The sequence below is a fragment of the Desmodus rotundus genome, chromosome 3, assembly GCF_022682495.2.
Source record: "Desmodus rotundus isolate HL8 chromosome 3, HLdesRot8A.1, whole genome shotgun sequence".
Lineage (NCBI taxonomy): Eukaryota > Metazoa > Chordata > Mammalia > Chiroptera > Phyllostomidae > Desmodus > Desmodus rotundus.
Window position 1 is genome coordinate 61,191,884 of NC_071389.1, and position 26,635 is coordinate 61,218,518.

The 26,635-nt window shown below is 38.9% G+C and overlaps 1 protein-coding gene and 1 pseudogene across 8 annotated transcripts in view; one reads left to right on the plus strand and one right to left on the minus strand.

Moving 5' to 3' along the window:
• SSX2IP (SSX family member 2 interacting protein) overlaps window positions 1–26,635 on the minus strand; it is a 42,289-nt gene that overhangs the window by 5,535 nt on the left and 10,119 nt on the right. For 5 of the 8 annotated variants that reach the window (XM_053920649.1, XM_053920646.1, XM_053920647.2 and 2 more), the window contains 10 exons: window positions 17,170–17,301; window positions 16,417–16,586; window positions 15,754–15,966; window positions 12,385–12,495; window positions 10,404–10,539; window positions 8,465–8,540; window positions 8,206–8,383; window positions 4,136–4,286; window positions 2,646–2,782; window positions 2,122–2,295 (listed from right to left, as the gene is read on the minus strand). In XM_053920649.1, the coding sequence (XP_053776624.1) occupies window positions 2,122–2,295; window positions 2,646–2,782; window positions 4,136–4,286; window positions 8,206–8,383; window positions 8,465–8,540; window positions 10,404–10,539; window positions 12,385–12,495; window positions 15,754–15,966; window positions 16,417–16,586; window positions 17,170–17,212 (1,389 nt within the window). In that variant the 5' untranslated portion in view covers window positions 17,213–17,301. The remainder of the gene's footprint in view (window positions 1–2,121; window positions 2,296–2,645; window positions 2,783–4,135; window positions 4,287–8,205; window positions 8,384–8,464; window positions 8,541–10,403; window positions 10,540–12,384; window positions 12,496–15,753; window positions 15,967–16,416; window positions 16,587–17,169; window positions 17,302–26,635) is intronic. The other 3 variants (XM_053920651.1, XM_053920650.1, XM_053920652.1) reach the window with 2 other exon arrangements.
• LOC128780369 (large ribosomal subunit protein eL6 pseudogene) lies at window positions 22,926–23,815 on the plus strand (annotated as a pseudogene).

A 26,635-nucleotide genomic window follows, 5' to 3' on the forward strand; every position in this document is an offset into this window, starting at 1 on the left:
CCACTGTAAATTAACCACGTAAGAAAGGAGGTCAGGCTTTACCAAGCATCGCTGTCATCCTCCGACCATCTGCCAGCACTAGCAGCCAGCACTAAACCACAGGGGCACCTGTCAAACCCCCCCATTCCACACAGCTGATGAGTCCTCCACTGAATTCTCCCCCAGCCCCCAGGGTTCTGGTCCTTCCTTCCTTCCCATCCTTCACTGGGCCTGGCATTCCCCAGGGACCAGAGGCAGAGATTCCCCTGCTGAGAACTGGGAGTGGTATGCGAAGGGGCAAGAGTGTCTCTTGGAGGAGGGTGAAACAGAAGTGATCCCGTAGGAGAAAATGCTGGCGCAAATTGTTCTGGTTTCCTGAGGAAGATAGCTACTGATGAGGTAGACTTTCATAATTGTGGAGAAAATCCATGCCAGCTATTTAAAATAATCAGCATATATAGTCTTTCACTCATAAATATTAAAACAAAATCAGGTATCACCAGATATTTGAAGAAAACTAATAGCATAGAAAAAAGGCCAAGATGGGAGGATGAGGGAGGAAAGAAGGGAAAGGGCCTGGTTGATGAACAAGTATTAAAAGACCCATGGACATGACAACTGGGTGGGGGCTGACTGTGGGGGGGGTGGCAGGGGGGTAGTAGGCAGGGCAGGGAAGAGTAATGGGGAAAATTGGGACAACTGTAATAGAACAACAATAAAAAATAAAAATAACTGATAATGGATAATAGTTTAAGATAGAAAAAAATCTTTTCAAAACACTAGAATACAAAGTATCAGACATTTATGCACACCTATGAAATAATACAAAGCTATACAAAGAGAAGCAAAAAGACATTAAAGAGAAAAAAAGACATTAAAAATTTAAAAAGATAAACTCTGAAATAAAAACTCAGTGGATAAAATGAATACAGATCTTGCTGAACACCAGGTTGATGGTGCACAAGATAAAGGAGAGAGAATATCCCCAAATTCAGAACATAAAGTGCACCTACAGATGCAGTCAGAAGGCCAAAGATTTCTCTAATAAAAGGTCCACAATGCAAGAGAAGACCAAGGAGGAAAAAATACAGAAGAAAATATCCCTAACCTAAAGAAATATAGTGTTATCTTCAGGCCGAAAGGAGCTACTTAGGTTCTGGTTAAACTTCAGAACTTTACAAATACAAACTTGCAAAAGCTTCCAGAGATGGGGGAAAAACAAACACAGGTATCTACAAATTAATGTAGGTTATATTATAATCAGACTTCCCATCAGCAAAACCAAATACTGGAAGAAATGAAATAACTTTTTCAAAGTTTCAAAGGGAAAAGTTGGAACTTAAATTCTATATCCGGCCAAACCCATCGAGTATGAATACATCTTTGTATATCCCAGAATTCAGAATGTTTCACTCACACACTGCTCGTGAGAAAATTAGTAAGGTCATACAGCACACTGAAAAGGAGCCCAAGGAAGAGGGGGCCGTGAGACACAGGAAACCCGACAGTGAGTAGGAGTCAGGGAATCACGACGGAAACTAACTGTACAGAGAAAGTCGAAGAACTGGCGCGCAGTGGCACGCAGAACATTGTCTTCCAGCTGACAGTCTTAACAATATGGAATATTTTCTATGTGTCCAAGCCTATTACTCGGTAATAAAATGAACAAAATTCACATAATTATGATGTTATCAACGCTCTTGCCTGGTTTTCAATTTTTAAGTCTCAGCCTTACACAAATACTTACACCTGGGTTATATTACAGGCCATCACATAAATGTGATAACACTCGACAATGACAATAACATCACAAGAACTGCGGAGTACCGACCAGGGCAAGAGGAGTGGAGTAAGTGTAACTAGGAGAACGTCATCTCTCATTGCAAAGATGAAGTGATACAGTCCGAAGCTGAGCAAACATGAAGTAGAAGCATTAAACAGTTTACTTAAAAGTAAAAACCAGATATTCCCCTATAATTCATGTGCTTAGCATCCCTTATATTTCAAGTTATTTATGAAGTCACTGGAAAAATACTTTTAAAAAAAATGGACAGCAGGGAAACACAGAACTTAGATGCATTCTGGTAAGGCCTCCCGCATTCTCAAAAGCTCTACATTTTGAAAGCTAATTGTTTAAGATACCTCCAATCCTAGGCGAATGGCGGCTTCTGTAAAGCTTCGTCTTTCTTTCTCAAAATTCTTTTTCTGCTCTTTAAATAGGGACCATTCTTCTTTGAGGCGTTCCTTTTCTTCCAGCAAATAACAGTCTCGGAGCAGTGAAGTGGTATCATCGTCACAGGCGGTAGCAAGCTGCTGCTATTAGATTTTAGAACACAGTTAAGTTCCAGAGGGTCCCTGCAGCGCTCCAACAAGTTGAAAGGACACAGGGAAGACAGGCCAAACTTTAGGGGATGGACAGAAATTATGAACAATGAGAAACTCGGCTGAGGTGCGTCTGTCATTCCTCAAATTCTCTACTCTAACTGGCAAAGCACCCACTAAGGAATGGCATGAACTCTACCTGTTAGTAAGCAGAGAATTTAGTTTAGATCAGGCAAATGTCAAATACTACAGATCTTACGAAATAAATAAAAACCTAGGAAGATTCAGGAACACTCTGGTCCTTCTCAAAGGAGAACGGTTTTAAAAAGGTGACCCCCATTTACCTGCAAAAGTTGTTGCTGAGTTTTAATCATTTCCTTACACTGCTGAATTTCTAACTCAAGTTTTTCAGTTTCCTCCTCATGGTCTTGTCGTGAGATTACGTCTTCATCGTTGAAACCTTCCAGGTGCACCTTTGAGACTAACACAAAAGCAGCAACTTGATGGAAGTTTAACAGTCCCCAGTTTACGCTGTTTTTTGGTCGGACATATATTTAAAAATCAAGGCTCTCAGAACTCTTCTCTTTCTGGAATCTTATAGGTTTTCTGAAAGATAGGTACTTCCCACTGCCCTTTAAAAATTTTGTAAGATATAATAAAATTAAATTTGTATTATTTTAACACTTGAAAAATGTTAAAACATCAAAGCAACTCTAAGGAGTTTATGACAACTATAAACTGGTATTTTTTTTGGACTTAATGATATCCATACAAACAGAGCTTTAGCGCCAACATTTAATTTGCACTCCATATTTATTCAAGATTATGTCCTAATTAAAAACAGGAGACCTACATTTACAGAAGAGAAAAATAATTAACATTCATAACTACGTTCTTTTGACATTTCTTCAAAGGTCCATGCAGTGCTACAAACCTTGCCCTCTGGTATTAAATTTAACAAAGTCCAAACATACTTGCTATTTAACAACAGACAATGACGACTCACTCAAATCCATAAAATCTCACGTAAACTAATTTTGGTACTTACAATAATTTTGCTAATTGCTCTTTATTTTTTTTAACACAACTGGCACTGTGTTTGTTGTTTTTGACGATTTAGAATAAAATTCTTTAAACAGACTTCACTTACTCAGCAGGAGCTTAATTTTCTTGATTGAAAAGCACGTGAATTTTAGTGAATATAAAATATTATGGATATATTCGCCAATGTAGATCTATCTATACTATCTGTATTGACAGGGAAAGGTCTAAAACATTCAATTTTTGTCCTTTTATGTATTTTTAAATAAATTATTTTATGAATGCAAGGAGAAAAGTTTAGAAATATATGCACCAACCTGTTAAGTGTTGTGTATAGGGAACAGAGACCTGGGTGTTCTACTTTATGTACTCCCTAACTGATGCAAAAACACTTAACATCTGTTTTGAAAACAATTTTAAAATGAATTATTAGGAACCTAGGACTATGCGAGTATCTGGAATAGGCAAAAATTCATGCTTATACTCCCTGATGATTAGTATTTCTCGACTTCCAAGACTTAGCAGGAGATGTCACCTTCCCCAGCTGCGTGCTGCACCCACAGCACATGAATCGCAAGTCCTCTCTTCAGAGAAGGGTTCGCTCTGAGAGTCCAGCGTATTTTCTCAGTAAGCGTCACACCTCACGCCTACAAGTGGGGCAGTCTGGCTTTTTAAACCACCAAACTGAGCTAAAGTACTCCAGGTCTGAGCTCATAAAATGGCTTTTTAAGTGACTGAAAATTATGTTAACTGTGTCACAACTCAGTTTGCCTGCATTTTTGGCAGTAGTTACCTTGGTTATCAAGTTTTTCTACGTGACTTTTCAAAATTCTCCACTGTTTTCGGATGCTGTTTGTAAGCTGCTCTCTCACGGTTTCACAGGAAAGGTCCCACATACTCTCTCTACTCAGTTCCCCAGGGTCTTCTTCAACATCAGAGATAACCTATAAGAGACGAAAAGAAAAGACCAGTATCTTATAATGGCTTTTTTTCTTTTTATTGACTTTATTGGGGGTGACACTGGTTTATTACAAAATTATACACATCTCAGGTGTGAAATTCCACAACACACCCTCTGTACACTGTGTTATGTGCTCACTAGCCCAAGTCCATCACCATTTCTCCCCCCGTGCCCTCCCACAACCCCTGCCCCCGGCAATCACTGTTGTCTGTGTCCACGAGTTTTTTCTTTTTTGCTCAATCCTTCCATCCATCCCAACAGCTGTCAGTCTGCTCTCTACGAGTCTGTCTCTATTTTGCTTATTATTCAGTTTGTTCTTAGATTCCACATATGAGTAAAATCATATGGTACTTGTCTTTCTCTGACCAGCTTATTTCTGTTAGCATTAATGCTTTCCAGGTCCCTTCATGCAAAGGTGGTAGTAATCAGATTGATTGTCAAATACTTATCAAAATCATTTCTGTGCTGTACCTTAAGCATATATGACCCAGTACTTAACATAAATATCTTGAGAAAAAGCAACTAATACTGAAGGTAGAAATTCTTCAATTCAGGTCTCTTCAAACCTGAATTTGAATCCAAACACAGTCAGCAACAGGAGTCATGGAGCTGCGTGAGCAACTTCTGACCTGTCTGATGTGTTAGATGCTTTCGTGTGTTAAGCAATCCTCAAGTCCCAGTACAATGTGGGGAAACTCGGGCAAGAAGTAGAGTGACTGGCCCGGTGCACAACAGCCACGAGGTAGAACTGAGACAAAGTCAGATCCACCTGTCTCTGATCTTAGACTGCTTAAATAATCCTGCGAAATAATCTCCCAAGTAAAGCAACTGTTAATCCTACTTTTCTCATATAATTTTAAAAAATAAAACTGGAGATTGTTTTTCTTTGTGAATTCTACTAAGACATTAAATCATAGGAAAATGTAGCAAACTTAATAACTGCATATATCAAATAGAATAAAAGCAGGGTAAAGAACACATGGAAACAATATTAAAGTGAGTATGTCATAATAATCTGAATCTACATAAAATGGTCCTGAGTCTGAAGAACTGTATCAATAGTCTCAGGTCAGTGATGGGCTGCAGAGGTCGCGGTTCCCCAGGGCAGCCAGTGGGGAGATGCCCAGGGTGCAGCTCGTTAGCACTCAGTGGTTCTTGCCAGTCAATCTTCCAGACCTACTTGCCAGTAACCCTTCTAAAGAGCTATACCTTCTCTTCCACGTATTTTAAGAATACTACAAATCCATTACTTTTCAAACAAACAAACAAAATTGTTGCACATTTCCAAACTGAATGAAACTCTAAAACCACAAAATGAAAATAAAAAATTCATTTAATGTAAATTTTGGTATAAATTTTGGCCATAATTAAGTAAGCAAAACAATAAATGAAACGTGGATGCTACCTATATACATACATTCTAGCATTCCATCTTTTTCCTCTTACTATAATGCTCCAGAATTTTTTCTTAAAAGGAAGACAGGGTTGAATTACTTCAACTTTAACAGAAGAAGGATCTAGAAAATCCTTCTTTTATTTTTTAAGATTTATTTATTTTTAGAGAGGGGAAGGTGGGGAGAAAGAGAGGGAGAGAAACACTGATGTGCGAGAGATACATCAATCAGTTGCCTCTCAACATGTCCCCAACTGGGGACCTGGCCCACAACCCAGGCATGTGCTCTGACTCGGAATTGAACCGGCGACCTTTTGGTTCACAGGTCAGCACTCAATCCACTGAGCCACATCAGCCAGGGCTAGAACACAGATCTTTTAAAAACACAAAATATCCTAAGAGATTGTTTCTCCAAACCTAAACATTTGAATTATGAATTACACAGATACTACTGGCTGAGTAATGAGGGGGAGGAGGAATTTAACTGTCTGAGAAAGATCTTTATTTACTACCTACTGTACTTCGCCATATACGTAACGCTCACTTTTTTGCCCAAATTTCTGAGGGCAAAGTAAGGGTGCACATTATAGATGGGCACAGTGATTATACGCTACGGGCATAACAGTCCCATGTACAATGCATGGGCGCACATTACACAGCAAATGTGGTGCTCTGGGTTACTGAAAGGGAGGAATGAAGACATTAGTAAAGGGTGGGCCCAAAACTGAAGACACTACATGAGTAACAGAAACTATGCTCATCCTGGAGAGGCGTTATTAGTGAAAGTTAAGAACTGACCAGAAGAGAGACTTTGGGAGAAAAAGTTAACTAAATATAAGACGCCAAGTAGGCCCCACACGGTAGAGCTTAAAAGAACATTCAGGTAATGCTGCTTTTTTAAAAAAGGGGAAAAAAACGTAAGAGTTGGGATGGGCTTATCGGTTGGAAGGATCTTTGATCCCACAAATAAATACCAGGCTCCCCAGATTCCGAAAGGAGAGCGCTGCTGTGGGACCCTCCATAGACCGAAAGGGCGTGAGGAAGCAGTCACTGTCAATTTAAGAGTGGCCATCCTCTTCGGACTTTCTCTTGGCTAAGAAAACACATACTAGTTGTTTTTTTCTGTAAAAGTGAAGAGGTATACCACAAACTTTCGAAAAGTGGGGGGATACCTATAGTCCTCAAACATAGGCTTAAAAAACAAGTTCTGGTGACTTGCTGGTAATTAGCGTTTTCTATCAACACTGTGATTTTCAGATTTTAGTCATGAATCTTGAATCCAGAATTTAAATTTATATGTACAACAATTAAGTTAAAAGAACTTTTTGCCACTATGCAACTTGTTTTTTTCAGACGGTCACGCATTTTATTCTCCCTTCGTCAAATGCTTCCCCATACTTGCTACCTCAAAGACACCTGCTAATGTTTTTAAAGCGCCAATTCACATGTCACTTGCTCTGTGATGCATTCCTTGATTGCCGTAACTTTTCTGTTACACACTGTACCACCTTTTACAGCCTATTTACTTCCACTAGAATCATTACTTTCCTACATGTGTCTCTCTCCCAAAAAGAGCTCCTTGAGGGATGCAATGGACTGAATGTTGTACTCCCTCAAAACTCCTAGTTTCTGAAAGTCTAACCCCCACTAATGTATCAGGAGGTGAGGCCTTCGGGCGGAGAGCAGGTCATGACCAGGATGAGTGCCTCTATGAAAGGGACCAGTGAGCTCTCCGGCCCCCTTTGCACCAAGCGAGAACACGCAAGTGAGCAGTCTGCAGCCAAGAAGGGGTCCCCCACCAGGCACCGAATCTGCTGGCACTCTGACTTGGACTTCCAGGCTCCAGAACTGTGAGAAATAAATTTCTGTTGTTTATAAACCGGTCTATGGTTCTTTGTTATAGCAGCCCAAATAAAGACAAGGGAAAAGTCAATATCTTTTTAGCTTTTTCTTTCCAGGGACTAGAGCATAATATACACTCAATATATTTATGAATTGAATGATTATTTGGTTCCTAAAGTTAAGAAAAGTTTCACTCTCTGAAAAGCAGAGCCTGCTTAAGTACACAATACTTAAAATATTTAAAGAATATTGGCACAGTGGTTAAAAACACGAACTCTGGAGCAAGACAGACCTGGATTCAAATCCTGGTTCTGTCATGTGTGATAGTGAGCTAACTCTTGTGCCTCAGGTGCCTTCACCTATAAAATAGGAATAATTATAGTATCAAAAGCATCAAATTATAATAAGAATGAAATGACACAATGCTTATAAAAGGGCTTATTACAGTGTTCCGCACAGATTAAGTCCTCAGAAAATAATCCCCATCATTTCCCAGGACACGTCTGAAAACATGTACGGACATTTTCTTGGTTGTCACGGATGACGAGTTAGCGCAGCAGAGTGTCTGTCCAAAATACCAATAGTGTCCCCACTGAGAGCACCCATCGAGTGTTTCAGCTGCTCTATCCGCACCCTGAAGACCGCACGAGAGGAAAGCGCCACTTACAGTTCCTGTACTATCATCTGCCCTTTCTCTAGGTTTCTGCTTTTGGGGAGAAAGAAGAGAAATCATTTCCTTTTTCATTTGCTGAAGAACCTTCTTAAGTTCAGCATTTTCCATTAGGATTTGTTTCTGACGATATTCATAATCATTCAAGAGAATTTTATACATTTCGTCTTCATTCCTGAAAAAGAAACTGTCAGTATGAAAATGCAGTACAGAAAGAAAAGTCTGATTAAGTTTAGCAATTGAAACTGGATCTCACCTTGCTTCACTTTTACCAGTCCTCCAAGAGCCTCTTTTTCCATCAGCTCTCCCCACATAATTTAAAACTTCCATAGCTACGAATGTGAACACACAGAAAACCAATTTTCACCACGCACAATGAAGTGTTTAAAACCCTAATGCACTCTACAACACATCAGGGGACGTAATCTAACCTGGTATACAGATTAAGATTTGGGCTCAGTCAGCCAGATTTCAAATTATAGTTGCATCACTGATAAGCACTGAGACCTTGGCAAATTATTTAATTGCTAAGCCTGTCTCTTCACTGACACAGGTAATAACAAAGTTATCCACCAAAGATAAGTTGTAAAGAGCAAATGAAACTGTTAAAGCACTTAACACAGTTTAACTACCTAACAAATGTTATTTTGTCATCATTAATTTTATCAGCAGGGGTTGGCAAACCAAGGCCTACAGGCTATCTGCCTGATTTTATAAATTAAGTCTGATTAGAACACCATTTGTCTATACATTGTCTACAGCTACTTTTGTGCTACAGTGGCAGAGATGCATAGTTTAGACCCCACAAAACACAAAATATTGACTATTTGAACTTTACAGAAGTTTGCCAAGCCCTGCAGCACCATCATCAGTGAAGGAGCGGAGGCCACATGCCTGGTTACTGCCTGGTCTGCACCAGGCAGAGATGGAAGCAGTTGGCATGAGAAGGAAATAAGATGAGGGGGTAAGTTACTGTGATTTTAGAGCTGATAACATCACTATGAAACTGTCCCTTCCACCTGGGTCTGGACAAGGTGAAACAAGCCAGACTACCCTCCTCCCCCCCAAAATAAGGGCTCTGTTACCAGTGTAAAAATTTTAATAAACTTCTCTAACTAGGTAATACATTTCACACTTCTAGCGTTTCATTCTTTAATTTTATTTTCTTCATGAATGAACACCAGGTTAACCAACCTTAAAAACCAATGAGTGTCCAAGTATACTTTAAGATTTATTACACCTCATAGTACTGAAAGATTTTCGACCTTGTCTTAATTGCTTATTACACTTTAGTTTTCAAGAATTTTTAAAATGCAGTATTCGAATAGCTGCACATCTTTGCTGCACAGCATGACAGGGATGCAGTCGACACCACGGCTTGCTGGTAGCCGCCAGAGCCCACCACGTGACAGCCTGAAACATCTGCTCGTCAGCTGTTGTATGCAAGTTCAAGTTCAGGTTAAAAAGACAGCTTAGGGGTATGACTGTATAATATAGGTTACAGGACAGCCTATCGTCTACTTAGAAACCATGCTTCAATAAATAAATGCACAGATTTCAAGTTCCCTGAAACTTACCAGGCAAGAAAAACTATGTGTATCCACTTTTGGGTCCGTGTAGACCTACTTCTTACTCCACGCTATTTACTTGAAATGAGGCACATACTTGAAGTTATACATTAATTTTCAAAAGAATACCAGACAGAAGTATACCTTAGACACAAATATAAGCATAACTTTCATAGTCCATCCTTTTGGATAGTTGTTTCAAAAATGCACAACTCAACTAAAAGGAACTCAAATTGACAAATTACTGGTCTGATGAACAATTTTCTCAGAAACATACCTCTAGTGATACCAGAAACTGATCCTGATTTTTATTATTATTGGTTCTTTATTATGGACGATTAGAGTGTCCTCCGCCTTAGTTTTTCTCTATGGGTTAATGCTACACCTGCCATGTTAACAAGAAATACAATTTGCAAATTCAACTAATCAGCAAAACAAAATCACTATTTTTCACTCACCATAGTCTCAATTTCTAGTTTATATGGATATATACCATCGTTTAAAAATTGTATAAAGTATGAAAATAACACTTTAGGAGTTAATTGTGTTTAACACTTTTACATTTATTTCTTAGCCTAGTATTAGCTTATTTATTCCTTTGCTCTATCTTAACCAGCTGCTTCTTACCTATTTTTTTATCCTTCTTGTTCATAACGAGTTGATGGAGACGTTCCTTTAGTTTATTGTATTCACGTTCTTTCCTCTTCATATCATGATTATATTGAGTAGCTCGACTTGCAATGATATTTTGTAATTTCTGTACCTGAAAACAGAATTTCTATCAAATGTGTCCCTTAAGGATTGATAAACCCAGTTAAACTTCACAAAGTCAAAAGAGAAAAGAGGTCCTAGCATTCAGTTCCCCATAAAATAGTTTCAGAATTCTAGGATTATTCTTCCTTCTCCATAACTACTGAAAATCATTCTTTAAAATATCATTTAAATGAATCACATCAAATTTTTATTTTTAACTCTGAAAATCTTTTGTTGCTACCTTTCTAAATTATCTTCTACACCAGTGATTTTCAAGCCTTTTCATCTCATGGCACACGTAAACTAATCACTACAATTTTAGGGGCACCAAAAATATGGTTTTTGCCTATCTGACCAAAAAAATAAGTATAATATTGATTCGTTCACACTAGATGGCTATTGTTGTGTTGGCTGTTGTCATTTTCCCATTTGACAATCTAGGGGAAAAGAGGTCAGTGCCCCTGACTAAACAGTCAGGTACTGCAAGTTTTAACAATTCTTGTGGCACATCGGCTACAAATCGCTGTTCTACACCTTTCGCCCTACATGTAGACTCTTGATCCCTTAGCCAGAAACTCATTCATGAAAATGCTGAAGTGATTAAAGCTTCATCTCAAACAAGTAGAATTCATCTGATCATTTGCAGTGACCTCCTTTATTGCTTATCGACCTGTGACAAGACAAAGTAGTCATGGTACAGGGGTGGCAGCAGGTAAACGGGTTCGTTTTTCTCCGACCACAAGCAGTTCTCAGATTAGAATAAGCACAAACAGCAGAACCCGTGCTGACACTTGCTGAGCACCTACTACATGCCAGGCTCTGGTGGCCAATGTTAATTTCTACTATGGCCTCTCGGGCAGTCCTTAATAGAACTAAGCTCTATCCTACATAACCATTCTTCATATCTGCTAGAGATGATCATGTTTAACTAAATCCTTATTAAAGGTGAACTGTTTTCAAACCACTTATGTGTAACCTACAGGTTAAGTCAAAATTTTCTGAGAAATAACTCAAGGAAATATATAAGCAACCTTGGGATTTAGTTAAGATGCTTCATTAACCACTTAACTAAATACACTAGTAAATAACCAAATTTGGTAAAAGAAATCTGTCCAAATCACTACAAGGCCCTTAAAGAAATACACTACATCATCAATCTTTAATTACAGTTAAAACAACATATACAACACTAAAATGATATATTAAGTATTATTTACAGTTATCACATGGTAAAGGATCAAACTGCAGAGCAATAAAAACATAATGGTTTCTTCTTGCATAAATTAAAAAATAATTTCAAATGCATTGACTCTATAGGTCCAAATACTAAGTAACCACTAGAGCAAAAATGAGATTAGGATTATGGTATCTTTAGCCTCAGAAATGAGATTTTTTTAATGTGATCTTTTTTAAACAATAACTCTTGTGCTCAGTTAATCAATTAATTGTTTGATTGGCTGAACAATGTCAATATTTAAGATAGTGCAAAAGGAGGCATGCCAGACATCAAGCACAGGTATGGCAGAGAATTAAAGATCTGCATTCAAAGCACCCCTGTGCCGAAGAAAAAGTGACAGCGCGTGTGCGTCCAGGAGGGATGGCCGAGGACACTGGCTGTCCCGAGCTAGGGACTAGTGTACTAAGCCACATGGGTCCACTTAGCAGAGGGGGTCATGGGGAGGGCTCCTGACCTCAGTTACGTATGATCTAATATTGTACACAGAGGTCCACTACACGATTTGACAGAGGGCGATTAAATTGTTCTTTCTTGTTCTAAAATGAAGTGGCCCTTAGGGTCACCTCAAATGATTTTTTTTAAAAACTTAAACTTCATCTGCAGTAGCTGACAACTCACCTCATCCTTCTCATTTTTCAGTAACTGATGCAAATTCCTGTTCTTGCACTGTAACTGTCTGTCTCTTTCCTGAAGCCCAATCATCTCTCTCCGGGAGGTTTCCAGTTGTTCCTAAAACATTCATATGCAATTTTGACTAAAATTAATACAGGATTCAGAGCAAATGAATTCTTGAAAGATTGGTTAAAACAAGCTACATATGCTCGTGTTTGCTAAAATTTTGGAGGTACACAAAATATTTTTAAAGCACTACCAAATTTTTAATGTATGCTCAAAAGATCTTCAAAGTGGATCCCTATAAGGCTCTTCATTTATTCCCGTGATGTCGTCCCCAAGGATTTGGAAATTTCTTTTTTAATACTTTTTAACCCTTCTATAGCATGCTCTGAGAAAGAGCCAAAAGGGGCAAAGCTAAGTCTGAAGAAGACTGGTGCCCAAGCAAAGAGGAACACTTCAGAGTCAGAAAGGTGGGACTACAGTGTGACGCCAATGGTCACTTGCAGGTGGCACACTCTAAAGATCTTTCTCAGGAAGAACAGCAGCGATGCTGGAATCAGTATAGAATAAGGTGCTCACTTCAATTCATTCTGCACATTTCTACAGAAACTGCGCCAAGTTCTGCATGAAACTGGAGTATTTTTTAAATCTTCTTTTTATCTTTATAAAATATAAAAGCCACTCGAGTTATGTCATAATTGAGACAATGACTTGCATGATCTCTGTAACAATGGATCTCAAGCAGATTCAGAAGGTTTAGGACTGCAACTTGTAACTCTAAGGTTGTCAGAAGTTTTGGCACCCTCTCGTTTAAAACTTCCTATCAGGCCAGACCATTTGGTATGGCTGGACTTAAAGCCTCTGGGCCAGCTGACATGTCCTCTATCTGGCAAAGGAGAGATTCGCTCAGAGTCATTACCAACACTCTACCTGAACTCACCATCATCCCTGCAAATCTGTACACTGCCCTCCTGCATTGCTCATCTCAGTGAATCATACCACCATCCTCAGCAAACCCAAGTCAGAGACTTGAAAAGTATCTTAAATCTACAACTTATTCCCCAAATTCAATTTTCCATAAAATTCTACCCCCTAAACTGTCTTCACATCTCCCTCTTGCTATCTCCATTGGCACTACCTTTGTCCAAGTCCAAATTTCTCCTGGTTTACGTGACTGCTGAGGCCTGCTAACAGCTGTCCTTTCCATCAGGCTTTCTGAGCCCCACGCCCCTCCACTTCCGTTTCAAACACACATCCACACCTCCCCTCTGTAATTTCTCCACTCCACTGCCAGATACATTACATGATACATTCCTCCTGTTTACACTCCTCGGTGCCCCCGGGTTTCTGCACAACGCCTTTCACATCTCCTGGGGCCTGGATCCCAGCCTCACCGCTCCCCACTTTTCGTCATGCAGCATATACATCCCTGAAAGTATTCCCTGAAAGTAATGTGCTCTACCTAGAATGTACTTTCCAAACACTAGCAAATTTCTATTCATCCCTCAAATCTCAGCTTAAGTGTTGTTACCTTCCTGTGAAACTTCTTCCTTATCACCCACACCAAGAACAATCAGTGGAACAAATAATTTCAGTTCAAAGTATCTCCTTCCACTAGACTACAATCTCCTTACAAGCAGGGACTGGGTTCCACTCATCTTTGAAACCCAGTGCCTGGTACACACTCTACAACTTTTGCTCAAAAAATTGAATGAATTATATGCTAGATCTAGAAATTCTTCAAAGACAGATCAACAACTTTTCCTCTAAACACAAATTTCTGTCCAGAGTTGACCTAAAATACCTGATTTTCACCCAGGTCAAATTCTAAATTAGAAGGTATCCTGTAAAACACTAAACTCTGCATAGTCCTAATAAATGATCATTTCTTAGAGGAAAGGCTCAACAGCCCCAAATTACCAATATCACTATGCAATTAATTATGCAGTAGCTATTTGTAAGACACTTAGCCAATGGTGCCCAGATATAAAGTTTTAAACCTTAGTCTAGGGTTTACAACTCTGGGTCGATCTAATTCATAAGACCTTCTACAGGTCTCTTTCATTATAATTAAAGTAGTATCCACAACTTGTAGCCTATTAATAAGCCTGGAGGTACCAACTAGCCCCTCCAGCCCATTACAGTTCCCCAGTGTGCCAAGATGCATAGTTGGAGAATCTCTATCCCTTAGGCATATAGGACGTACAAAAACCTAAAAATATTAAAGAGAAAATATACTGTTATTACTGTACACGAGCTAGAAGACAACATAAAACAGCATTAGGCAACGAGGGGCTGGTAGGAACAGGTGTTGCTGAGGAGCTAAGATGTTTCTCTCAGTCAATTACCAAATGCTCCCAGTGTTCATACAGGCCAGCTCTGAGCCACTTCTTTACTGCACACTCCCTGCTAAGGGATTTCCAAATATTACATACAGAGCTCCTACTGCTTTCCAACAGAGCTCAGAGATTCAAGATATTAAGTGTTGTTTTGTTTTGTTTTGTTATCTGTTCTTAGAGGGAGGGAGTGTGGGATGGGGAGATATAGAGGAAGAAAAATAAGTAGAGAGGCATGGACCAACCGGTGAAAAACTAAAAGGAGGCTGATCCTCTGGAGTATGCAGATTCAACAGCTGTTACTAAAATTTACCTTGGGTTGATTCTATTACAACCTTTGTAATACACAATCAGAAGTCCCTACCATAATGCGATTTTCAACACCTTCTTCCTTTTCATTCTCAATGAATAAAAAAAAAATTTTTTTTAAGGAAAACATAAAAGGATAGAATGAAAGTAAAGCAGAAGCCAGCAGCAAATGTTCTATATTTTAAGGTAGAGGTCAATGGCCCTGTGGAAAATACTTCCTTTGTTCAGAGAAACAAGCAAGTTTGCAGACGCATTCTTCTGGTCGTCTCTAGGGCCCCAGAGACTTCTGCAAGTTAGGAGTAACCTGGCCTGCTTCAGTTACTGAGATTTTTAGCAACTTTCACTTAGATGCCCTCTAGAACCCTCTTCTTGGAATTGACTGATGCAGCCTCCCACTGTAAGACTTCTATAACTTAAGCATCTCATTTACTAAGCAAGACTGAATGGGGTGGGCAATCCTTATTTTTCTCAGATATTAATATTTCCTAATCTAACTTTCTGCAGATTCAGCAAGTCACTAAACAATTCATTAAATCAATGTTGCCAATATAGATATTAGGAAGCAGTATAATGGATTTGCACAAGTTACTTTAAGTTCACTTTTAATTAGCCATTTAAAACATAAAACTTACAAATTAACTCTAAAATTTGATAAAGCCAGTGAAAATTTATAGTATCAAATTATATAACAATGGCATTAAAATTCAGATTGACACGTAATTTCTACCTTAAGCTTTGCATAGCAGTTCTGAAGATGGTCCATGTCACTTCCCAGTTTCAGATTTTGCGTTTCCACGTTTTCCTGAGCTAGAAGGTTCTTCCGCTGAAGTATAAGTAGCTCATTCATACAATTTAAAACAGCAACTATATTTAATTCTCTCTTGGTCTCTTTACCTTTGGATTCTTCATATAATGAAGGGAAACCAAAAGTAGTCAATTCCTGGCGGGAGAAAACGTTTTCCTAAAAGTTGGTTACCAGAAAAACTTAGTTAAAGAAACAAAAGACAGAAATACTTTCTGAGAAAGAAAAAAAACTATCCTGAGATAGTTAAGAAAAGAGTAAATATCCCGAAGGAAACATAATTGAGAGAACTGGGTTCTTTTTGCCTCTGCTCTGCATTCACTTAAGAGCAAGGCACTACATCAGTAAAATAAGGGGGACACTCAGTGGAGGAGCCCCTGGGGTGATGGGAGGCCACCCTGTCCGAGGTTAAAACATTCACCTTGTATCTGGATAGGTGATCACCAAGATCTCCCCAAATCTAATGCAAGTGCTGGCCCCCCCACCGCCATATACTTGCAATGGCGAGTGATCTCCTAATGTTAATATAGTATGTTCTACTATAGAACATGATTTATACTCTTGCTTCGTACAAACAAAACATGTTACCTGATCAAGATATGAAATACTTTGTTCAATATTCTCTTCTGTGCAGAAGGCACTGAAAAAACTGTGCACATTTTTTGACAAAGGTATTGAAGAACATAGCACTTGCTGTGAGTATAAACTTGATGGAGACATCTTTGTTTCTGAGGTATATTGAGAGAGATTTTTGCTTTCTGAAAAAATGAATAAAAGGCACTTACACAAATAATTTATAAAATGCATGCAATGTTAATATAATCTCCGTTATCAAAGATTTTGAATTTTATAAATAGTTTTAAGTATTTTCAAATTAGGAGAAAGTTGTTTTTTGTGTGAAGACTATATACGTTTTTCCAAAAAGATACAACTATAAAGTGATGCTCTTACTAAGCATGTTAAGCTATAATTTGCTACCTTAATTTACAGTACTTTAGATTTATAAAAACAGACAAAAATCACTTGTCTATGCACTCAACGTTTATGCAACTGAAGGAATATATCAGAGAAATGTATTAAAGTAGCCAATGAATTTATTGTAAATGCATAAAAATTTCCTCAAAAATAGTAACAATCAAGAAATCTATCATCCATCCAAAACATATAACCCCACTAATTACGGAATAATTCTTAGCTCTCCCTAATAATTTTATGTAAGATGGAAGTTGGATATTTTACAGTGGTTTCTCTCTCTCATTCGTCACATCTTCAATGTTGTGGTAATTAAGTTTCACCGTTACAATTACTGCTTTAGCTTACAATTACTTTAAACTCAGTTACCTGAAGACAGACCTGGATCTGTAACAGTCATCCAATCTCCCATAGCAACTGCCAGAGCCAGGGTACCTGAGGAGCCAGTTCAGCAGTGCAACTCTGAGTCCCGCTGCCGTCACTCTTCTATGTAGGCATCTCCTGAAAAAGCAAATCGTAGAATAGCAGCATCCAATTAAAAATATGAAGGCAAAAATCAAACCAATGTGTAAAAATTAGTTCTATGTGCTTCAAAACAGCAAGATTTTGCATTATTTACTCTCACATACACCCAGACAGACCACGGCAGAACTCAGTAATAATTCCTGTGTGTGTTGTACACACGTGTGTGTGAGGGTCAAGGGTAAAGGCTTCTCCAGTTGTACTGAGATACTGAGATACATTACTTCATATACAAAGTACGTGGCAAATACATGATTTAACTCACAATATATATCCAAGGTATGGCACTGTACTAAGTAATAAATATTTCTATACCATGTCCTTTAAAATGAAAGTATAATTCTTATTTACATAGATAAGAAGATGAAAAAATTCCTGGCCAGCAATTCCCATTTTTTTGTTTTTATAAACTATATCAGCAAAACTTTTCTTGTTAATTTCTAGTGTTGACACAAATGTACAGAAATGAATACTCCCATACATTGCTCTCCAGAAAGCTATCAACTTATACTACTACCAAGCAATTTGACCATATGTATCAAAATTCTTAAAAATGAAAATATATTTTAATTCAGAAATTTCATTTCTAAAATTTTATCCTAGTAAAATAATGATTTGTACAAAGATTCATCTATTATTCTTTACAATATCAGAAAAACAGAAATAACTTACAAGTCCCACAGGAAGGGATTGTTTACATAAATGATACCTTTATGCAATAGGACACTGTGCAACCTTTAAACAACTAAGTACTGGGTTGGCCAAACAGTCCGCATGGTTTTTTCCATAAAATAAAAGACACTTTTCATTTTCACTAATAACTTTATTGACTTGGATATTTTGAGTATGTCGGCTATCTCCTGCATGGTATAATGTTGGTTGTTCTCAATTAATGTCTCGATTTGATCGCTATCGCCTTCAACTGGTCTACCCAGTGGTGGAGCATCGTCCAGAGAGAAATCTGCTGCACCAAACTTCACAAACCACTTTTGACACTTTCGATCAGTCACAGCACCTTCTCCATACACTCACTGCACAAGTATTTTTTTGCGTTTCAATTGTATTTTTACCTTTCTTGAAATGATAAAAGCATAATATGACAAAAATGTTGCATTTTTTCTTCCATCTTCAATAGTAAAATGGCTACACAAAAATTCACCAATTTTGGTAAGTTTTTTATAAATGCATGCTGATATGCCAGCTGTCACAATACAATCTACCAAAATGGTCCTGAATGAAGTTAAAGACAATTAAGCACAACTACAGCCATCTTATGGAAAAAAATAAACGAACTTTTTGGCCAATCCAATAGAATTAGGGTGGCTAACAAATACATAAAAGGCAAGAAATGAGTATGAATGAAATAGACTAAGAAACAGATAATGTTTTTAGTCTGCCATTTATCTTCCCACTTTTAATAGAAATAATTGAATAAACATTTCTCCATCATAAAAAAATGCAATGAAACTATAAATGGCAACTAGAACTTGATTTCAAGGTCAGGGACAGAAGGAGGAGGGCACAGACTGAAGGCACACTGCATGGAGAACAGACGCCAAATCTCTGCACAGCTGCTTCTCAGCGACAACAAATTGTAGCCAAAGACAGCAGGTCCTGCGTTGCTACAACTTTCCATTTTTTAAGAGATGTTGGAACTCTGGATATTTGTGTGAAATCTCCCAATTTTTAAAGCTAGAAACCAATTAAAAAGATTAACTATGCAAGTTGTCCTGTGGAAAGAAGGAGGGGCTGGGAGGGGGATATGAAAAAGCCTTCCAGGTCTTGATTAAAAGGTGGTTATATAGGTACACACATTAGTGCAATTCATCAAAATGTACACTTAAGATTTGTACATTTGACTGGGCCTAAGTTATGCCTCAAACAACATGTTTTAATGTGGATCAGGGTTCACAACCTCTTTTCTGAATGTGTAAGACTGTAGGGAAATATTCACAGTACAATGTTAAAGTGAGATGAAAATTCTCATTCATCCAATAAACTTTTAATCGTGCTACTATGTGCCAACTATTCTAGGCACAGGGGAGGCCCAACCCTCAAGAAGTTCACATTCCAGTGGGGACAGAAATAGATAAGAAATAACTTAAATGACATTAACATAACACTGGGAGGGTAATAAGAACTATAAAGATAAAACACAATTAACATGAGAGCAATTTGGGGCGAGGGTGTCCAGTTAGAGAGGAAAGGCTGCACTGAGACGCTGACATGTGAACTGAGACCTAAATAATGCGGGGTCTGCCACAAGATGATCACTGACCAGAACAGCCCAGGCAGAGGAACCAGTAGGTGTGAAGACCCAAGATGGAAAAGAACTTGGTAAGAATAACATAAAGGTCAGTAAGTTTGAGGCTCACGAGCAAGGACAGATGGTAGGCAGTTGCACTTTCTCTAAATGGCAATAAAATGCTATTGAAGCAGTTTGGGCAGGAAAGCAACATGATCTCCTTTAGGCCTTAAAAAAAAGATCACTCTTAACTACTCTCCCCTCAGTGGATTACAGGTGAGCAATGGTGGAGGCTGACAGAAACCAAGCCACTACAATCATCAGGCAAGGCGAGTACTACACTAGAGTTCTGACAGTGGAAGCAGACAGGTGAACAGGTTAGGAATGTGTTCTGCGGACAGTACCTTCAGGACTCGCAGATGGATTAAAATACAGGCAAAAGAGAAATTACAGATGATTCCTAGGCCACATAGCAGTACACTGTTTATACTAATGCAAATGTTATGTATCGCATGTTATTGTAACAGAGAGGTCTGGCCAGCAGGCAGAAGGGAGAGTCACCAGACAGGGACCGGGAAGTGCCCAGGCAGAGGGGAAGGCTGTGGTCCCGAAGTGAGGGAGGGGTCACAAGAAACCCCAAGGCAAGGACTGAAGCCGCAGCTGGGGTGTGACAGGCTGCCATGCTCTGGGGAAGGGTAAACAACTAATGTGGCTTGTGACACAGCTGGCACACAGCCTGCACAGGCTGAAAAGGTCACAGCACATGTATATCATGGAGGTGCGCACGGTGATGCCCCTGCCCTAGGCAGTGACACTGAGCTCCGGCAGGTGGCTAGAAAACTCCAAAAGACACTTGGAGCCGAACCGTGACCAGGAACCAGCTAAGCCACCTGTATTTCCCAAAGGACAGTATTTTTAAACAGGAGAGGGGATTCCAGGCGCAGCCTCAAACTGATCTGGCAGAGGGTGGCGGGGTTATTTACCTTTGGGTGTTTTAAAGGGAATGAGGCAGAAGCCATTATTCTTCAGAAATTGTAGAGCCTTTAAACAAAAGACTCTTCCCTTTTCACGAAACCTCTGCTCCGGAATTTATGGGTGGTGGCATGGTAACATTATGATGTCACACACACGTATACACAGAAGGTCATCCAGTCTGGCACTGAATTTTTACCATTTTTCTACTCATTTTGCACTTCCCACTGTCCAGATGGGTGCCTTCAGCAACAGGATGAGCAGGATAAAGGGTGAGTTTGCATCAAGGCAGGCAATGATTTTACTTTTCGCTTTCAGGGATTGGAGCTACATGCAAAACAGAGTCCAGGGGTAATAACCTACCTACTCTTAACTCAGCTCTGCTGTGGGCACGTTACCCAATGTTCCTCAGACCAAGTTTCCTCACAGGTACACTGCCATTATTATGGCTCTCACTTCATAGTTTTCCCTGGGAATTAAGTGCAACAATGCACATAAAGTACTTTGCACACTGCCTGGAGTCTGAAACACACTAGTTAATATCAGCAATTATCATCATCAAGCTACAGATCTGACTGGTGAAGTGACAGAATTCTAAAACCTGTAACAAAATGCACTGCTATTCCTCATAAAAGCTGGACACAGATCCTTAGAAGATCTGAAGACAGATGTCCTTATAAAAAATCTATCAGGCAGTAGATTAACTTTGTAATCATTAAGGTGTGGGGAGGGACAGGATTAGAAGAAAACAGATGTGGCACCTTTCCAAGTCCTTTTATCTTTCAGGATATTGGAAAATAAGACACAACAGGGCCCTAAGTGCCTTCTGTCCTCATACAGAAAGATCGTCAAACACCAAAATGTGTCTACTGCACCTCCACTCTGCACAACTGTAATGGAAGTCAGGTGCTCCTTCTCTGTGAATTTAGCTCTCCAGTGCCCACAGGTTTAGACGGCAAATATTGGTGCCTGTCCTATGACGTAAGATAAAAACAACCGCAAAATATTCAGATCTAGTTAAATGTTCACAATGAAAACCAGAACTCCATTTTAAACTGCTATGAAACAAAGAACTTCCAGTATATGATTTCACACAATCTAGAAGCTTCTATGACCTTTTCTGCTCAATGATGCAACTAATTATATACTACAAGGGTTGTGATAAATGTTAACCAACCAGTTTCAGTTTTTCCAAGAGAGGAGTCTTAAGACTCTTAATCAATATATATCTCAAAAATCAAGAGTCTAATTTAAGCACAGTACTCTATTCTAGCTTAATTATAACTAAATCTTACACTATCCCAAGTTCATTTTAATTTGAAAGCTTCAAAGCAGCCAAGAAGGACTCCATTAAAACCTGGCACTGGCCCAGAATTAAGTTCCATATTTTACATATATACATATAACACAATACATATGTTATCATAATAGGTTGGCCAAAAAGTCCATATGGTTTTTTCCATTAAAAAAAGACACATTTTTCATTTTTAGCAATAGCTTCATTGATTTGGATATTTTGAGTGTGCTGGCTACCTCCCGCATGGTATAAGGCTGACTGTTCTCAATTGGTGTCTCCATTTGAACGCTATCAACTTCAACTGTTCTACCTGATCATGGAGCATCATCCAGTGAGGAATTCCCAGCATGAAACTTTGCAAACCACTTTGACACATTCGATCAGTCACAGCACCTTCTCCATACTCTCACTGCACAAGTCTTAGTGTTTCAACTGCATTTTTACCTTTCTTGAAATTATAAAGCATAATATGATGGAAATGTTGCATACTTTCTTCCATCTTCAATAGTAAAATGGCTACACAAAATTCACCAATTTTGGTAAGTTTTTAAAAATGCACACTGATATGCCAGCTGTCACAATACAATCTAACACAATTGTTTTGAATGAAATTAAAGACAACTAAGCGCTACTAGAGCCTTATGGAAATCTTATGAAAAAAACAAATGCACTTTTTGACCTACCCACTATATTCATCAAGTCATAGCAAACCATTATACAGTGGACACAATTATCCATTACAAGTCATAGAACAAATTTGGTTATGCTAACATTGTTACTATAGCTTCATTAAAGAAGACAACAGGAAAAAAGTTAACAGTGATTGTGTTTTGGTTCAAGTGATCTGGAATCCCCAATTGTCTCGTATACCAGCTGTTACGTCAGCTGCCCAGATTCCAAGATAGGTCAAAATCACAAGTGAATTTTATGAACAAAAATTGAAGCTTAAAGAATTTAAACATCTTATAAATGTCATTTCATTCATCTAAGATTATTAGGGAATAATCTTAAAATATATAAAAACAAATAAAAACCTATAAAGTATTCCACAAGTAAGAATTCTTTCCCCTCTTTTTCACATCTTGCAAGATGGCGGGTGAAAAAACTGAGACGCCAGATACTAAAGAGAAGAAACCTGGAGCCAAGAAGGCTGACGCTGGTGGCAAGGCTAAGAAGGTTGTCCTCAAGGCCGAGATGCCTAAGGGGAAGCCCCACTGCAGCTGAAACCCTGTCCTAGTCAGAGGAATTGGCAGATAGTCCCAATCGGCTACGTATTCCCAAAAGGCCATGAACCAGAGGATGTACTCAGCAGCTAAATCCAGGACTAAAAAGAAAAAGAAGGAGAAAGTTCTTGCTACTGTCACAAAACAAGTTTGTGGCAACAAGAATGGTGGTACCCGAGTGGTTAAATGCTGCAAAATGCCTAGATATTATCCAAATGAAGCTGTGCCTTGAAAGCCGTCCAGCCACAGCAAGAAAGCCTTCCGCCAGCCAGCATGTGAGGAGACTACGGGCCAGCGTCACTCCTGGGACCATTCCGATCATGACCATCCCGGCTGGGCGTCGCAGAGGTAAGAGGCTGGCTTTCCTGAAGCAGCTGAGCAGCGGCCTGCTACTTAGGACCAGACCCCTGTCCCTTCACCAAGTTCCTCTACACAGAACACACCAGAAGCTTGTCATTGCCACCTCCACCAAAACTGGCGTCAGTGTGTGAAAATCCCCAAACGTCTCACAGATGCTCACTTCAAGCAGCAGCTGTGCCAGCCCAGACACCAGGAAAGTGGGATCTTCCACAGAGAGAGAGAGGTGAGATCACACAGCAGCGCAAGGTTGATCACAAAGCCATGGACTCGCAAATTCTGCCAAAAATCAACGCTGTCCCTCAACTCCAGAGCTAACCCCATTCTGTGTTGGCTGTCACAAATAGGCTTTATCCTCACAAACCGGTGTTCTACATTTCTGACAAAGAACCTAATTAAATAATTGATCTGTTAAAAAAAATTCTCCTATTCAGAGAGACAGCTTATTCCTTACTGGTAGGTAATATGCATAGAGGCATCTCATAAACTTCCTTGTCCCAAGTATTCCTTAATGTATACTTCAGTATGTCTTCATAATAGAGAATCTTACTAATTATGGGAAAATGGCAATCATTTCAGAAAAAAATATTATCTTGCTATTTCTGAAGAACTACTTTGGCTTCCCTCTGTGTAGCAAAGCACCAATACCGTATAGTTCAGGTATAAAACAAACAAGGGTACTCTGGTTTGTTTGGGTAAAATGATTTTGCAGAACATAAGAATTATCTAGTAGCATGTCCTAGGGTAGAAAATTGACAGAAAATTGGGAAGCAGTTGTAAGTTTCATAAATTTACTATTTTCATGTCAAGGCATTTTCTTTTGTATGTATTTATCCATATTATAGCCAAGAAACTTGAGCTCAGAAAGTCAACAATATTACCTGAAGTCATTTCTAACTGATTGTGAAGTTTGGACAAAAATCTCAGTCTTCAAAACTGTGTTCTTTTCATTTTATCACCAATTCCACCTTTCCCCACTGTACATTCAAATCTCCCCATCTACCTAGCTTCAACATAGAATATAACAGAAAAGGTTTTCATCATTTCTTTAAAAGATTGAGCTCTCATAATTTAATTATTCCAGTCAGAGCATACAATTTTCAAGAAATTCATCTACTACTTAAAATTCAGGCACACTTATAAGCTTCTCTGCTTTGCCACAAACAATAGCATCTCTCGCTTACACACACTGGGCTTTGAAAAGGCATAAAGACAATTCCCAGAAATTAGATCAGTTACATACAATGTTTAATGATGATAGAATAACTCATTTCTAACTCATAACTATCTTCTGTAGTAGAGTAAATATTAAGACAACATCCAAAGTAACTTTATAGATCTTTAGCAAAAACATTTGCAGTTCAGGTTAATTACACCCGTTTCCCGCCCCCCCCCCCCATCAGAAAACTTCCTTGGATGGTTTTTCCTCTTCCTTCTACCCAAAGATTCAGGAGTTCTCTATATGCATTCATCACGAGAGGAATTCTGCAAGAGGCAGCCTCTAAGTTGGCCTTCAATTATTCCTGCTTCCTGGTATACATACCTTTGGGTTACCCTGCTCCTTGAGTGTAAGGCAGATTTAGCCACTAGCACCTCACAAATAGAATATACCAGCAGTGATGGGATTTCACTTCCAAATTTAGGTTATGAAAAGGCTGTATGTGGCTTCCATCTGGGATCACTTCTCACTCACTACCCCTGGACCCCTCTTTCTGGGGAAAGCAATCTGTCACATGTTGCGAGCAGCCCCATGAGAGGCCATGTGGCAAGGAACTAATGTCTCCAGTGAACAGCCAGTGAGGACCTCAGGCCTGCACAGAGCCAGAAGAGTGAGTCCGGACGTAGATCCTCCCCCAGTCAAGCCTTGAGATGACTGCGACCTTGGCCAATGCCCTGAAAGCAGCCTAGCACTTTCAAGGTTCCCGATCAATGGAAATCAGGAGATAAATGCTTACTGTTTTAAGCTTCTAGATTTTAGAGTAACTTGCTACTCAGCAACAGATAACTAATAAAAGTTTTAAAATATATATACGGGGTGGGCAAAAGTAGGTTTTCAGTTGTGAGCACATGAAACAGTGTATTCTTGCATTATTTTCCATAAAAACAACTGTAAACCTACTTGTGCCCACCCCTGTATACGTTTCTGAATTCCTTCCTTAATTTAACTGTCTCCTGCTGAAACATAACTAAAGTAATAACGTAAAACTACGAAAGCAACTATTTAGTTCTAGGACAGTGATGTCTCCAATGCTGTAATTAACCACTCCTTGTTATTAAAGTTGGATGCCTCCCCCATTGGTTTATGAACTTCTACAGGATAGGGAATCACTCACTTCTGTATCCAAGTTTCTGAAACACGGCAGGTGCAGTAAATGTGTATAAACGCACTGAGTCCCACACATGGCACACTCACTCCAGCCTGTGCTCTCCACCTCTGCTTTCGTCTTTCACCTCCCTCCCGCCACTGCGCCACTGCTTCTTCAGAACCCAGCTCAACCACTGCATCCCCTCCGCACACTCCACAAAACTCCATTCTCTAGGTCCTCCATATACTCACTAGTGTGTTTCATCTTTCCCAGCTAGTCTTTAAATACCACTTATTTTAGATTTCTGTATTCTTCCCATTATCATAATGGACAGAATAATCAATGAATACTCAGGTAAATAACTAATTGTAAATTAACATGTTCATTCCAGCAAGCAAAAGTGGTTAAAGGAAAACAGCGATGGAAACAATGCAAAAAATGTGAGCCTTTTAGGGGAAAGCATTTCTCTCCAACCCCCAAGCCTCTCCTAACACTTCTGCTCACTGACAGAGCTCAGCAGAAAGTATTATCAGGATTACAAGACTTCCTTCACCCTGTGCACTATTTTAAGTGTTCTTTTCAAGTTCACTGGGAATTCAAATTTGAGAAGGCGCATTTGCCTACCTAATCAGAATTCTAAAACAAACTTCAATCAAGTGTCAGAAAATAACAGTTTTTCATTATATAGGAACATTATACCATCTGGACTTCTAAATATTGTGCAGGATTTTTTCACAAATAGCAAACTAAGGTCTTTGTTAAGATCTCACAAAGTCAGAGCCACCAAATTGTTAGTTTAAGAAAATAAAATGACTAAAACTAAGTCTTTAAACACTACTCCTATCTTATAAATTCAGTCATAAAACTTGAGAATTTAGTTATCAGCATCAATTGATCTCAAGAACCACATTAT